Source organism: Tachypleus tridentatus, chromosome 5, assembly GCF_004210375.1.
Source record: "Tachypleus tridentatus isolate NWPU-2018 chromosome 5, ASM421037v1, whole genome shotgun sequence".
Taxonomy (NCBI): domain Eukaryota; kingdom Metazoa; phylum Arthropoda; class Merostomata; order Xiphosura; family Limulidae; genus Tachypleus; species Tachypleus tridentatus.
In genome coordinates, this window is record NC_134829.1 from 48,928,555 (window position 1) to 48,945,877 (window position 17,323).

General features: G+C 29.5%; 1 protein-coding gene across 6 annotated transcripts in view; it reads right to left on the minus strand.

Moving 5' to 3' along the window:
- The window catches only part of LOC143251120 (uncharacterized), a 74,582-nt gene that overhangs the window by 12,028 nt on the left and 45,231 nt on the right, over nt 1-17,323 (minus strand). For 3 of the 6 annotated variants that reach the window (XM_076502487.1, XM_076502485.1, XM_076502486.1), the window contains 6 exons: nt 16,804-16,866; nt 15,147-15,326; nt 13,514-13,576; nt 10,602-10,664; nt 7,586-7,711; nt 1,754-1,879 (listed from right to left, as the gene is read on the minus strand). In XM_076502487.1, the coding sequence (XP_076358602.1) occupies nt 1,754-1,879; nt 7,586-7,711; nt 10,602-10,664; nt 13,514-13,576; nt 15,147-15,326; nt 16,804-16,866 (621 nt within the window). The remainder of the gene's footprint in view (nt 1-1,753; nt 1,880-7,585; nt 7,712-10,601; nt 10,665-13,513; nt 13,577-15,146; nt 15,327-16,803; nt 16,867-17,323) is intronic. The other 3 variants (XM_076502490.1, XM_076502488.1, XM_076502489.1) reach the window with 1 other exon arrangement.

A 17,323-nucleotide genomic window follows, 5' to 3' on the forward strand; every position in this document is an offset into this window, starting at 1 on the left:
TTGCTAGTTTGTTCAAACACATTTATATATCCTATAACCCTTCCCAACCACAAGGCAACAAGTAGTTTTATTCATCTGATGTTTTTCCTCTCAAATCATCCACAAAATATCACAGAAATGTAATATTTCAAATTTTATTTTGCTAAAACTTTTATTATGATTTATTTTCATGCTTTTAAAATATCTAAATGCTGCCAATTAAAACTGTTTTAGGGTGCAGAATTATTTGCAATTTCTACTTGTGTATAGAAAACTAGTAGTCACAAAACTGTATGTCCTTGTAAATGTTTTGTGCTAATTTCTAAACTCATTGTTGAAAACTAAAGTATTTTGAAATTTAATTTTATAAGAAATTATAAACTTCCACTCATTCATAGTCAAGGATCAAAATATTACCTTCCTGAGAAATTTCATCTTTTCATTGGCTTCTCGATGTGGAATGCATGGTCTATCCACATTGTTTTGATTATGACCGATGAAAGTGCATAGATGGAATAGAAATTCCGAGGGAATGTGATTTTCCTGACAGCTTTCACTTGAGTAAATGAAATTTCATTGTTTCTATCCCTGATAATTTCAAAAGATTCAAAGCTGGAGAAATATAACCTACAGGGTGTTCGGAAAGTCACTGTGCTGTTTTGTAATCATATTTTATTCAGTCTATTTCAAGCCAGCAACTGATAGCGGTGTTTAGAAATAAAATAATAAGGATCCAGGCCTGTATTGATATCAACGGAGGTCACTTTCAATATTGTTCATAATTGTCATTCATATTTACCTCCTGTATTCTATATTGAAACATGTCTGTTAATAAATGTATAAGTGCACAGTGACTTTCTGAATACCCTGTATAATCCAATTTTCTCTTTTTTGAAATCTATTTGTTTCATTTTCCCCCTTACATGGAATATAATTTTAAGTTTTTGATTAGAACATCAGATACTGTTGCTTAGTCACACGATCATACAATTCATTTATAATTGGGTTTCTCGTGGCTGGTATCCTACAAGTTAGGATTCAATTTACTTGGTTTCCTTGGTCATGTATTTTAATTTTATTAAAGTAAATACAACTATAATGTGACTACACCAAAATGTTTCCTTGTAATAACTAACATTCATGAGGTTTGTAGGTGAAGGTGTTACATTTAAGATAAATAGTATGTATTCTATTTTACAGCAGATTATTTCAACAAAATAGGCTAGTTTGAGCCATCATTAGGACATTTATCAGAAACTAATTAGCCAAGTGCACAATTTCTGTAAATCAATGCCAGAAAGACATAAATAAGCATTAATAAACATAAAGAAAGGTATAATAATTGGCCTTATGTTGAATACAATCTCCTTTTATGATACAGTTACTTAATTTATGAAATCAATAACATAATAACAAAAGGAAATTTTGATGAAGTTCAAGTTATAACCTATAGAACAAAACTGTGCAAATGCTTAGTTACAGGTTATTACAAAGTATTATATAAATGACATTTAATGGAACTATAAAACATAGTGGTTTTTACTTTATTAAATATATAACAACAGCAAAAATTAAACTTGGGTACAAAATTACTAAATGGTTTTTGTGCTTTAGTTTCAAATATGTACAAAATGCTAATGTTTTATTTATAAGAATGGCTGTGGTCCAGACTGGAACGAGCTTAATTATTTCCTTTGTGAGCTATTGAATATGACATACAAAAAGTTAAATAATCTGTAGCAGCAGAAAAAAGTTTAAGTTATTAAAATCTCACTTTTTAAACTGCTGATTTCCTCCTGTTTTCTTCTTGAAACTTGTTCTAACTCAGTAACTTTTTCTCTGAGGGCAGTGACTTGCTGTTTTGTATCTTGCAGAGATTCTCCTGTTTTTGTCAGTTCCACTTACGAGAAGCAAATATAAAAATAATTAGTTTGTTGAATGTTGAATTTCACACAAACCTATCTGAGCTACCTGCATTGGCCAGCCCTAATTTTGAAGGTTCATGTTACAGTATACAAGTTATGGTGAAGAGTTATTTGTATTCTGTATTACCTAAGCTAATTATGTGATAAAAACTGAGCTGACAACTGCACCATGGGAAACAACTAACATAGCTTTGTAGTGTTGAACAAATGATAACTTTCATTGGTGAAATACTTGCATATTAGAACTACCAGTCTGTAATATAAGTATCTTGTGTAATCTAACACAAACTTATTTGCTACTTTAATATATCAGAAGCTGACATTTTATATACCTACTTTATACAAAACTAACATTTCTTAGCTACTTATAAATTAATATTTCTAGAATAACTGCAAAACTCATCTTTAGTTTTCCCTGTCTTGGATGTGTTTTAGTGACTAGTATTTTGTAATATACAGTCATTTGAATTATCATACATTATATATGTATATAAATTATTACACTTATTTCTCTTATAATATAGAACAATAAGTCAAGAAGTAAAGCAAACAATTATCTTTTATTTATATGATCTTTGAACCTGTTTGCTGCAGGACATAGGTTGCTAAGCCTTTTAAAACTTCACATGTAGAAGACATTTTTCTTTTTAGGTGTTATACCCACAGTTGAATAACAAAAAAAATCATAAATAACTACACTGATACAACAGAATTACACTACAATTTATTAAGCTTAGTAACTGAAATGTGCCTACATTTTTAAAAATATGAAACTTTGAGTAGACTAAAGACACAACCTACCTTCTTGAAATCTTGGTTTGAAAGAACATGATAGTCTTTTCACACATTAAAGTGGCTGAGAAAACCACTAGGGGGACATTCTGAGCTGTCAATTGGTTATTCATATGTCATATATTAAAGGTATATAAGGGACCATTTTCAAAAATAAGAGGTCAGCCACTGTGTTTGATTCAGAACATAAGTCATATTTCAGCAAAATAAAACATTAGGTTCTTATTTTATATTTCAGCTTATCAATATTAGTCACTTGAGTTCCTAAGTTTTCATGAAACTACAAACTTAGTGTTTTGACATCACAAACATTTAATTTTAAACAGTGTTGCATTCAACATATCACATCACTCATTAAAATTGAAGTGTGTTCTTTTAACATTTAATTTTAAATTAAGAAGTTAACTCACATATAACATTAAAGTTTGAATAATAATCTACAATTTGATTTCAAACATATAAATTCATAAAATAGTAGTTCAATAAAAATTTGAATGCAAGTCAAATGTGATGACATGGCTTTTGACCTGTGACCTGTTGTGAAAGGGTTAATAATTCTAGCATCTCTTAGGTACTTATATGTACTACAAATGTGATTCCAAGTGCCCTTAACTTTCCAAGGTTGAATCTGAGATTTCAAATATGTGAAGTGCTTTGTGCTTCTTTAGTCTACTTATCCTGGGTTGATGAAAAATTCACTCTGTATGAAAGACACAACAATACCTCTTAACTTGCTCCTATTATAAATAAACTTCAAGTTTCTAGTTATTATACAAATTCCCTAGTCATAATTTTGTTGACAACAAGTTCACATCGTCTTCCTATTAAAAACTTTCCTACATTCACAACTGCATTTAAAATAAGTTTTTGTGTCCTCTTGCTATTTAATATCTTAAAAGTAGAAATACTTGAACCATCCATTAATCGATTTTAACTTCAGTTCAATGGTTTCTCTTAACCCTATTTGTTGTGTAATATAACTAGATTAAATATTTAAAATTCACTTGCTTAGCTTACTCTTCATTAGTGAACATGTTTCTCTTATTTTACTTAATCTATAAACAAGTCATACATATTTATTTTCTTATTCTTTGTTTATTTACTTTAATAGAACTACCATTTGTATAACACCTGGTTCTTCTAATCGTACTATAACCGAAATATATTTCAAACACAACTACTTGAGACATCCAATTCTTCTAATGTTATTCATTCTATAAGAAATTTAGATGTCTTTGAATATTTTTTAAATAGGTGCATAAATAGCAAATAGTTATTATTTCAGCAAGTTATTACAATTTATTTAACAAAGTACTCCATTTAAGACGCATGGTTCTTGTAATTCTATGAGTAAGACATGAAGATTTCCTAAAATCAGATACTACAAAACATGGTTCTTCTAAATGTATTTGTTCTTTGAGTAAAACACCCAGCTTCCTTTCCCACAATTTACTCTAACTTAAACACCTAGGAGTGTGATCTTGGTTGTTTTTATAATTAAAACTCTTCAAATTGTACCAAAGCTATTACCGTTAGTTTTGCTCACTTTGTACTAGAAGATATTGTTCCTTTGTTTTGATAAAAGATTAAAATTTATTGTTCTTCACTTTTATTTGTTATGTAATAGTATTACTTTCTGAAGCAGTTATATCTTTAAATTATCTTTTTTAGTCCTTGGCTCCAGTTACTCTGGGCATGTACAAGTTATTTCACTGGTAAACAATTCAATTATTAGAAATGATGATAATAACCTAATTACACCCTGCAAGTCTACTAATGATAACCTAATTACACCCTGCAAGTCTACTAATGATAACGTAATTACACCCTGCAAGTCTACTAATGATAATAACAACATAAATACACCCTGAAAGTCTACTAGTGATAATAACAATATAATTACACCCTGAAAGTCTACTAGTGATAATAACAATATAATTACACCCTGCAAGTCCACTATTCCTTATTCAACACTGTCATGCAGGAACCAACTGGTCAAGTATATCCAGTTACAAATAAGAACAAAAAGTTACAGGTCACTTTATGAACTTTAAATGTTTTCTTTTAAATCTTTAATACCTTAGCTATAGCTCATTCTTAGGACAATACAATTTTCAGTTAAAACTATGGTGAGACTGTTCATTTTTAGATTATGGGTCACGGTGAAAATATCTAATTGGATGAAACTTGGTGCAAACTCTAAATAGTATTTAGTTTTTGAAAAAAAGACAATATTGATTTAGTATTTACAATCTAAATTTTTTTTAAATTTTTTTGTTGTAATACACTGTTTAAAAACAAACATAAAAATGCTTCCTTTCATCTTAAACCTTCTATTTTGTTGTCCAGTTTCAGTAAGTTTCACTTTATTTATCCAATCAGTTTTAGTTTATTTGATATTCATTAAAGTACTTATTTAGTATTTTATTCTCACTTTAAAAATCACACAAACACCAAATGGCTGACCAAAGTTTTGAATCAATATTCTTTCCTTTTGTAATAAACATTTATTTATACACGTTCAAGCTCATCTTACTAAAAAAATAAAATATTCTATCACAAAAGAATATCCCTATAACATTGAAAGAAACAAAATATAACAAATGTTATCATGCATGTAAAAGCACCCCAGACAAAAAAAAAAAAAGTACTTCTAAATTGTTAGAAAATATTTACAGACTTAGTCTCTACATTGTTTTGTTACCAATGGCCACATTAATTTCAGTTTGTTTCTTTTAAAATGTCATTAACTTCCACACTGCTTTATTTTATACTACAGAGTACTAAGAAGTAAAATGCCCACTTTTATAAGGAAGATTATTTCTGATTAAGGTTACAGCCATTTTCAAAGTTCTCAATAACTCCATGGGTGGTACAATAGATAATTTTAACCAATAATAGGTGAATAAACAAAACACAGAAACATATAATAAATATCAAACTAATTCAAAATATTTAACTAGGGTATATAAACAAACTTTGGGGTCAGCATTTGGAGTGGTCCAACAGCACCCACAGAATTAACTATCTCACTATGAGCTTGGTCGATTTGACTGACCAATTGACATTAAATTGATGAATATAGTTTCCATACTATAACTTCTAATACACTTAGTGTATCTTCACAAAGTATCTTAAGTTTTCAATAAAAAGTAAGAGTTAGTTGTAGATAAAATATTTAAAAAGTTTTAATGAAGTGTTTTCATTAAAGATTTTTTCATAAATACAAGGAATTAAAATGTTGACCACAAATATAAACAAATTTTCATGTTACCATTAAAAATACTTTTCATCTGAAAATTGTAAAATTTCATTTGAATAACCTATAAAACGTAAAATGTTTGTTTGAAGTAAAACTTTATATTTCATCTGTTACTGTCTCTACCTTAATGCTATACAAGATTGGTCAATTTTTACAGACCTTGTAACCATGAAAAAAAATCCAAGTTTCCTTTTTACTTCTAGAATGACTACAAACTGCAATATAAAACTACATTTGTTTTATCATAAGTAGCTTTAAACTCTTAACAGTATACATCTCTTTATGGTTAAGTTTTATTGTTCTTTTGAACCTTGTCCAACTAATATTCCCACCACAAAAACTGTAAATCACTTAATAAACATACATGTTACACTATCAAATTACATAACGTATGGACGACTTGTAACTCATGGCCATACCTATTGAGACATTATTATTATTATCCTTCACCTTATCTTAATTAAAAGGTTTCTAATTTTCACACTTTAATAACTAAGGAATACATGAGGAAATAAAAATACTTATCTGTCTTTTATTTTGCTGTCGAAAATTGACGACAGTTAACCATACTTTTTAATATTAATGGTGCTACTAAATTTTATATTTAATTAAATAATGTACCAAAGAACACAAAATAATAACACATAAAAAGCAGAATGTTCTAAGACCATCACAGGTTTCTGGCTTCCTAAAGGTGCTTTTAGAGTTATTAAAACTTTATCTGACCTCTTTAATACGTTTCCTACAAATTTAAAGTTTGAACTGCAAATAAAATAGATAATTCTCTGTACAATAAACAATGAAATATGTCAGTTGGCAATTTAAAATGCTGACTTTCTATTGGTTATAAATATAGTATTAAACATCAGGGAGAGCTATTTATAATTTCTGAAAGACAATGTGAAAGGCAGGTATGTCGATATGGGTTTGAATTTCTAGCTCATGACTCCATAACCAATTAAGACTTAAGGCTACTAAAATCATGATTTACCCGAGTGATGACCACTTTATAATGATTAATTTACATTATATCTGGTACTTCTTGGATAGGTAGCAAATGAATTAAAGAGGAGATATCCAGAAAGCAAATGTCACAATTTTCAAACAAAGAGAAATTGAGGATTTATTTTTAAATTCTTATAAAATTAAGAACTTAGAACTTAAATAATATTAACATTTGGTTTATTAGATACATGTTTATATCAAGTTTGTTCTTATACTATGATAAAAAAGTAGTGTAATTAAATCTTGAATGTAACTCACTAAAACCTAGTTCATATGCAAAAAAGGATGCCTATAGCAAGAGGGTTAATATATTTTTTCATTTCTTTGCCAGAACAACCATCAAAGTATTCGACACACACATTTAAGCATTAAACAAACAGTTAACAGTTTATGGTGTTCTCCTTTAAAAGAGATCTTCACACACCCCGTATATCCATGAGTTACTCAACTATTATACTTTTACTTAACATAGTTAATACTGTCGACTTCCATTTATTATGGAGTTGAGAAACCAAGATTAGTAAGGTATTCTGTTATCCTTTAATAACTAACTTAGAAGCTTCAGACTATCTCCTAACCATCTTTAGTACTTTACAGGTGAAGAGAGACTTTGCCTACTTACTCTGAAGAGTTATCACCTCATTACTTCTGTCTTTTGCCTCTTGCTGAGCCTTTTCCATCAGCTTATGGAGGTTAGACAATTCTGGAGGTGTTTGGTCTGAAGGTTTTGTTTTATATAGTAGCTCTTCTATATAATAAAATAAGGGATAAACTCAATAAAATCAGTTACAACGTCATATTCATTGTCACAATATTACATATGAGTGCAGGTTTTATTATTAAATCTGAAGACATTAATTAATTAACCAAATTATCACTTAGTCCTTCTATATCAGCACAGTTGACACATGACCAACTTCCCGGTCTCTTCCTCCATGATATCAAAGCCTTTCAGGATTGACATTTTACTTTTAGTTTGATCTTTATTGTTTATAAATACAATTCAACAAAACAGATACAAAACAATTACAACAACAGTAAAGAAAGAGTAAATTATACTTAAGAATATTTTTTGATATATAACATTTTTGTAAAGCAAATGGTTTACAATTTCCTCACCTGAACTTGAACTATTGACAGATAATCATCTCCACACACAATATTTTGATGCCTCACATATTTGCCTATTGGGATTACATGATACTAGCCTTGAGTTAACTCTCACCTAAAAATCACTTGTTTGATATGAACTGCACTGGTGCATCATGCCATCATCATGTGGCCACAGTCCTTAATCAATAGGAAGGTGAGAAAGCCTCCTTGCACAGTAACTCCCTTAAAGCACTTGTGCTTGAAATAACTTTGTTTTTAGAAGAGACAACAAAAAACTGCACCAAAAGTGGGAAGGATGGATGAGAATGTATGCAAGATTAATTGTCTATTAGGAAATACATCTTGTGGTAAGGACAAGTGAACTTCCAAGACAATACCTGACCTCACATACAGAAGAGCTAAAATCCTATATTTAAATGGTGGAGGGGTCAGTGCAAACATTAAACTCAGATGCACTCTTAACCAAAAAGTTCATGGAGTGTGACATCAGATGGACACAACCATGTGAGACTTCATCTTACCTGAATAATGGTATACTCTTTGCACAGAAAAAAATGGAGAGAAAGGCAAGATAACACAAAGTGTCACAGGATGGACAAAATTTGATGATGACCAATCAAACACACACACATAAATAGTCTGTATACCAAGAAGTGTAGTGTGGTTTGGGCACACTACAACTGTACAGTAAGTGTCCCAACTCGACTGAACTGGGTAAACTCTCACTGCAGAAGGGGGGCACATTAGCTGTTTGAGGGGTGGCCTACAATACACAATGCTTCACATTAATTATGTACATAAATCTAAACTACCAGTATTTTCTTTCTCGAATGCCTTTCAACAGTAAAATGAAACTACATTTGTTTATCCTGAATAGCTTTAAAATTGTAACAGTATGAAACTATTTATAATTAAATTTTGTTTCATTGCACTTTAAATGGTTTCTAAGTAATATTCACATCATACAAGATTTAAATCACATGGTGAATTTGAAGTTCACATCGTGGTATCAAATTACATACAGCACAGGTTACTCGTGAGCATAGTTTGTAAATATTTTATTGGTATTATTCTTTATTTTACCTAATTTAAACTAAAAAGTTTCTAATTTTTACATTTTTTGTTACTTGTACAATAATAAATAAATAAACAAATATGAAAACAACAGATAACATACTTACCTGGGTCTTCTTTTTTTCTTACTGTTAATTATCAATCACTTAACCCTTTCACAACGGACTCTGTATAACATACAAGTTTGTCTATACATTTCCACACATTAAGTATTTGCACTGTAACTCTTGACATGCATAGTTGAAAACCAAAACATTATCGATACCACAGAATTCTACGGTAATTTATTAAGCTTAGCAACTAAGATGTATTTAGATTTAAAAAAATATGAAACTTTGAACAGACTGAAGACACAACCTACCTACTTGGAGGTAGCTTTTTCAAAGATTAAAACTGCTGAAAAAAAATCACTCTGGGGACATTATAAGTTCTTGATTGGTTATTCACATCATATAGTGTAGTAATAACATATAAGAAACTGTTTAAAAAAGTAAAGATCTGAATGAAGACACTGTGTTTGATGCAGTTCTGAGGCCATATGTCAGCAAAATAAAAATATACAAGGTTCTTCTTTTATATTCCAGTTTTTTAGTATCAGTAATTTGAGTTTCTAATTTGTATAAAATTATAGACTTAGTATTTTGACATTACAAAAGTCTAATTTTAAAACAAAAACTGCATTCAACATACCATGTGACTCGCTAAAATCTATAGTTAAATTTGTTTTAATATTTACTTTTAAATTAAGAAATTAACTCACGTATAATATTAAAGTTTGAATTATAATGAACAGCTTGATTCCAAACTTACTGACAAATTCATAAAATAATACAGGGTGTTCGGAAAGTCACTGTGCACTTATATATTTATTGACAGACATGTTTCAATATAGAATACAGGAGGTAAATATGAATGACAATTATAAACAATGTTGAAAGTGACTTCCATTGGCATCAATACAGGCCTGGATCCTTCTTATTTTGTTTCTAAACACCGCTATCAGTTGCTGGCTTGAAATAGACTGAATAAAATATGATTACAAAACTGCACAGTAACTTTCTGAACACCCTGTAGTTCAAGAACATTTTGGATACAAGTCAACAAACATGATTAACCCTTTGAACCCTGACTTGTTACAAAAAGGGGTTAACCCTACTTTATACTAATGGTAGTAATAAATAAATACTTTTTAATTTATTTATATAATGCACTGAAAAACATAGAATAACAACTAGCAAAAAGCAGAAAATGTCCTAAAGCTATCACAATTTTCCTGGTTTAAAATTAAGAACATAACTTATATTAAAGTTTGGTTTATTAATTATATTTTTACACCAGAGTAATTCATATTCCATAATAAGAAAGTAGTTTAACTAAATTGTGAATCACAAACCTCATAACATACACAGAAGATGCCTCAAGCTAAAGGGTTATTCAGGTAGAATACTGACCTTGTAGCTGAGTAGCTTCTCCTTCTGCCTTAGCTTTCTCTTCTCTTGCTTCCTTAAGAAGTTCTACAACAGAAAGTGGACATTTACTACAGAAATAAACGTAACACCACTGAAGATAGAGGACTTGATAATAGAGTGGACATTTACTAAAGAAATAAACGTAACACAGAGGACTTAATTGCTTATTCTCATCACAAGGCTGTTAAAACATTAAATGTAAAGAAATAAGTTTTAGATAAAAGTAAAAACAAGTTTATAAAATTTCTATTACAAAAGTTCATTTAAAAAAAGGTGAAGGTGACTCTCAAAAATTTAATTACATATTTTTTTACAATTAATAAGACATGTAAAGCTGGTCATGGATTACAACTACCTCATGCAAAGTTCACATTAAGGCTGTATAAAACACTAGGTTTATCTCAACTCATGCTTATAAAATCCATGTTCAGAAGCAGAATTAGCCAGTACTTTATAAGCAGGTTTGTTCATTCCCTTAATTATGAAGCAAGCAATTACCACTCATGCATCAACAAGCCATTTACTCTGCTGTTAACAAAGCTATAAACTTTCTCAGTGACAGCCACTTAGTGTACTAAAAGTTATTACTAACCCTCTATGAATGCAAAAATTAAAAACATTTTGTGATTAATCAAAAATAAAGAAACAATTTCTGCTTACCCAGGTGTTCGTCTTATACTAGTTTGTACATATGCAGCTTAATATTTATAATATCTAATTTTAGACTTACAGTATCTGGTGATTTTTTCCTTTATTACAATTAGCATGGGAAAGTTGGTAAACTCATAAATGTCCTTAGTATAAACTTTAACCCTTTCTGGACTGTAGGGATATAATTGATATCCACTGTTGTTTTTCTTCTTGTTCACAGGGAAAATTAAATTAACATAATAGAAATTTAGTAAATAGCAAGCAGTTTTGGCTTTAAACAAATATTAAAAAATCGCATGTTATTCAATCTAATACTCCATTTTTTGGATGTTTATTGTTGGTGAGAGAGTTCCATTTTCCATGTCCAATCTTGACTGATATTAGCACATTTCTTTTCCTGTTTTATTTGCCCATATTGGCAATCACAAATAGTAAACACATCACAAAATTGATAGATTTATCAGTCACAAAATTGCATCACCATTACCTATGCCAGGCTAGGTAACAATATTTTTGCTGACAGTATTCTTGGTCAAGATCAATTTATATCTGCCAAATAATTTATTGTCAATAAATAACAAACATTCTTTTATTCATGTCCATTGTTATAACACACAAATTTACCAATAACATTAAAAAATAAGGAATTATCAAATTATACTGATTTAATTTAACACACTAAATCCGATGTCTGGACATGGCAGAAAATTTCTGTAGCTCTCATAACAGATATAATTTTCAGAAATAAAAAGAATATTTAAGGAAATTGTAAGGTGTTAACAGATTCGTGGTTTAGTCCCAAATCTTCTAAACTTCTATTTGGATTCTTTGCTTATCCTTTCAGAAGATTCAGATAGCCACTTTCCAAAGTAATCACAAATTACTGCTAAAAACCACTTGACACTGATGTAGATAATTTATAATCTGTTGTATACAAATCTCACAATCATTAACTATAGCTGTTTTCAAAATTGAAATTAATTAGTAACAGTAGAGACTACATGCTGTGTCCATCATAAAGGGGCAGGAAAAAAAAATGTCTGTTGTAATAAACACTCCAGTGAGAAAGGTCAAAGAAAAACTAGTCATGGATAAGTAGATCCTCATGGGATGATATTTTATTAGCAAATATAAATTTACACTTTGGAATTGACTGAAAATTTTGAAAAACAAGATGACGAATTATTGTTTACAGGCCTTGCAGGCTGCAATGAAATGTAAACTGGAACAGGTTTTTCCTTTTCAATTACACTAAATAATTGTTACAAAATATTATTTCCAAATAATTTTAATCAAAAAAATTATGAAAGATAGTTAGAAACCTTATTATCTAAATTGTGAAATCTGATATGCAGTTATGCACCAAACACCTGAAAGTCTATCATCAGTCCAAAAAGGTTTAAACTAATCTATAAGTACATACAAGCTTTAAAGACCTAGCCTGTATCCTACTAACTTATTTAACCACACTGATAAAAAGAGATGTAATTTAAGTTCACTCATGACAGTGGAAATAAAGAGTAATCACAACCTGCAGTTAAAAAGACAATATGACCGATACCAAAAGTTCCAATCATAATCTGTTTCATAAATGACCACAGTACAAGAGTCCTAACTGTTAAGTTCAGATAATGTAATATGTAGAAAGTTATACATAGAATTATCTGTTTTATTGAAATAAAAGTAACTGCTAACATATCTGGAAAACCACATGTTGCACAAGAATACCTCCCTAGTTAACTCTATTTCACTGCCACATTTATTGATAAACATCTGCTCCAATAGTTTATTCTTAGATACACAAGAAAGAAAAAGGTAACAAACGCATTTTAACGTTTGTTTACTTATTTGAAATTAATATAGTAAACCATGGAATGTTTGAATGGGTGATAAACTTTCTTTATGGTAGTACAAAATGTCAAACTCTCATGACTGTGCCCAAGAAGGGTGAAGGGGATATGTGACCAAGAAAGATAGAGTTAAAGAGCTACACTCACAAGAAAATGTACAATATTTATGAAGCAAGATTTCTGAAAAAGCTTTACCCATTAAATGCTGTCATGAGGAATAAATACATCAAAACTGCCTACAAAGTAACTAGCTTCTAATAATATATGATCACTAAGATTAAATGAATACTATTGCAATGTCAACAAATACATATATCACATTGAATTTAAACTAGTCTATAAATCACTACCCTACAATGTAGCTAAACATGGAACACTATGTTAGGCCACTACCTCTTAACAAGGTTACAGTGCAGGTCAGCTGATGCTGGGTGACAATATTCTGTAAGTGCTGTGCTGGATTAAAGGAAGACAACACAAAAGGTTAAACAACTAAACCACCACCATGAACATGCTTTAAAACACAGGCAATTAGGGACTGATTATTAATACAAAAACAATGAAATAGTTTCATGCTGGGAATAAATAGAACAAAGACACAACAGAGGTACAAAAACATGAAAACTTTCATTTTACGTTTAAATTAAATGAAGTTAATTAAAAAACTAATTTGAAAATATTCAACAATATTTGATATGTAACAATATTAACAATATTTTACTAACAATATTTTCAATACTTTAACAATATTTAACAATACTTTCAAGTAGTACCTAAGCATACAAACCATATTATTGATTATTCATTTACAAGAACACCTATGTTATTTATTTAAATAGATTAACAATATTTTAAAGAATTCCTTCAATATGTACATCTCAATAATGGCTGGTGTACTTGATAAGAAACATTTCAAAAGTATCAAGAAAACGAAGGTGCCCGATGAATGTGCAGAATTTATACTTTTAGGAATGAAAAAGTAGTCTTACTGTGTGTTGACCACAAACAATATCTGTAATAATTACTTAGTTATTAAGATGTTAATTCTGTCTGAAGTACAAAATAAGAAATATTTTCAAAAACAGTTAAAGTACAGTTTGCCGAACGGTCTTCACAAGTTACTTGTATCCAAGGGATTTTTAAAAGTTTTCTCTAGGAATTTTTGAATTATTAGCTGCTATATAGAATAAAAGCTTTAATATTTAAAATATGTTATTATTGGCATTAAAAATTAAATTTTCATTCAAAGAAAGCAAACAAGTGTTAACAATATTTTTACTTTGGGTCGACATCATTAAACAGAAAAATTACAAAAGGGCATAACAGTTGTAATTTTATGATCCTTAGGAATCACGTGGGAGAAAAAACACAAATCACTCAGTAATAAACTATAACGAATGAGAAACATTTTCTAAAAATGGTAGGCATTACCTCCTTTAGAAGGAAGACTTTTACTTTTTCAAAACTGATTGGATTTTCTTTGGGATTTACGTAATTAATACAATACTATAAAGCCAATAACAAAATAATAAGTAAAACTTCAAATAAATTTACTCTCATGTTAATATTTCTGAGATTTTAATGTTCAAACTGCAGTCCTTATATAGTTACCATATAACAAACGTAAACATGTTACACTTCATTTAAAACGTTTTCTGTAAATGGGAAAGTGCTGCTATATAACAATATTGTTCATAGCCAGTGAACCACCTAATGTAAACATAAATACTTACTTCACAAAAATAACAAAAACTTAAAAACACAAATTCTTATCTTCCTTACACTGACAGTTTTTGATTGTTTAATTTTGTCTGTCCAAACTTGCAAAGATATTAGAAGAACTTTAATTTATTAATATGAATTTCATTCCTACATGAAATACTATTACAAAAAGATTTAGTAAACATAACGTACTTGTCACCATAACATACCAATACATTTTGCTTGAAGGCAATGAAACTTACTGGTAAAAGGTTTTTAACACTACTTAATAAAATTTAACACCACCTACTAAACTACGACTTACCTTGCAATTCCTCCATCTCTAGTCTTAGTTTGTTACATTTTTCTTGTGAAGTTATCCATGAAGATGAAGTGTCACATTCCTTTTCTTCATTTTCGTTGCGGTAAATGATCGTCAGTGACGCATCATTTGAGTCATTCTCACTTAAATCTTGCAGCTTTCCCTTCAATACATCAATTTCTCCTGTCACAAAAATATTTATAAATATTTGTAAGTGGGATATTCAATTTTTATCTGTGAAGTGGCTTGTATCTGATGTCAGGAAAGAGTTCTAAGACGTATTCAAAATTAAGTGCGATGACAATTTCACTAATCCCTAGAACCGTAAGAAATATTTTTCAGCTCACATTTTCACTGGTTTTTTTTTTTGATAAATACATTTTTTTGCATTTTCTTTTTTATTTGTTTAAGAAAATATTATCTCGCTGCTATGTCAACTTACTGTGGACATGACAGTGCTGTAAGCAGTCTGTGAAATCCCATATTTTTCAGATTATTCTTACAAATGTGGTGGTGAGTTAATCTTCTTCAGTTTCGTGATTTTGTACTTTACAGTAACATTAGTAATAGAATCCACTTTGAAAGGCAGTAGGTAGAATGGTGAACTACTTGTACATCAAGTGCTTAGATGTTACCTGAAGACATTTCTGTATGTATTACAAAATAAAACGTTTGTGTATTTATTTTTTTTATTTCATGGGTCTGTTTTAAAAATGTTTACTATTTTCCAGGAGTTTATTTATTGTTTTCCACATGCAAGCCAGGATTAGAAAACAAGAGCAAAACAAAACACAAAATGGACAAAGAAAGAAACATGTAGACTAGACTAGATAAATAATTAAATACCAAATTTGTCACAACATGCCACCTAAAATAAAATGTGCAATTCTAACAACTGTTTCATGGAATTCTATTCTGAATTAGGCTTAACATGATGACGCACGGTAAACGTACAAATGCTTCATTTTCCAACAAATACAACTAACTACTCCAAACATTAATGAGATGACATTTAGAAGGTTTGATGTTGCTATGGATTCAACACCAAGGAACTACTGACTTGAACAGACATCATTCCTGTTGAAATACTATAACACCTTGCTTTCACTCTTGAGTTCTTGGATGATCTGTATCATTTAGTTTATGTCAAAGTCCAATGGTCCTCAGAATTATCGCTAAACATTTCATCTTTATCACTCACCAATTGAATAGTGTAATCAATCTTTTTCTTACCTTTTATTTGTTCTGTAGTTGTTTCACATCCCATTTAAACCTTTATATCATACACACTTTACACTTATAATCAGTTTTCTTTACTGTATTAACTTTACTTTATCAATACAAGATCAGTACACTCACTCAATGAATGTTGATAGCATGCAGATATTTGTTTTATGGCCATCTGTGGATACAGTTTTCACAAAATTTGCAGCAGTTACCTGTTTTTTGTCCAATCAGGTTTTGATAAAAGTGTAGGCCAATAAATAAATGATCTGGAATAACTTGCAAAATTAGGTTCTAAAAATCCCTGGGCACCTGGCCCACAGAAGCACTATTAAAAAGTAATGTAAGAAAAATACAAAAGGCTAAAGAAACTTCAGAAATATTTTTCTACAGAATTAGACTGAAAGAAATTTTTCATAACATAAACATTACTCACCTTTTAACTTCTCAACTGTCAACTGGCTCTTTTGTTTTTCATGTTCAACTTTGTCAAACTTCACTAAAGCAGTAGAAAAAATCATTTGTATGAATATATATATATATATATATATATATATATATAACAGAATTGTATCAATGTGCCATACCAAATAGAAGAATATCTAATTCATTTAAGTAACCAAATGATATTACATTTCAGTATACATATGATGATGAAAAATCTTACATATAAAAATATATCATTGAACCTAAAAAGTCATTCAGTTTTAGTATTCAGAATTAAATGTTTTCATCCTATTCTGAATTTCGCTCAATGTTTTTCTCTCTACAGAACAGAAAGATCACGATGTACTTAACAACTACTTTTCTTTCCGTATTTATTATTTTGACATAGTAACACGACCTTTCTTTCCGTATTTGTTATTTTGACATAGTAACATGACCTTTCTTTCCGTATTTATTATTTTGACATAGTAACGTGACTTTACTTTCCGTATTTATTATTTTGACATAGT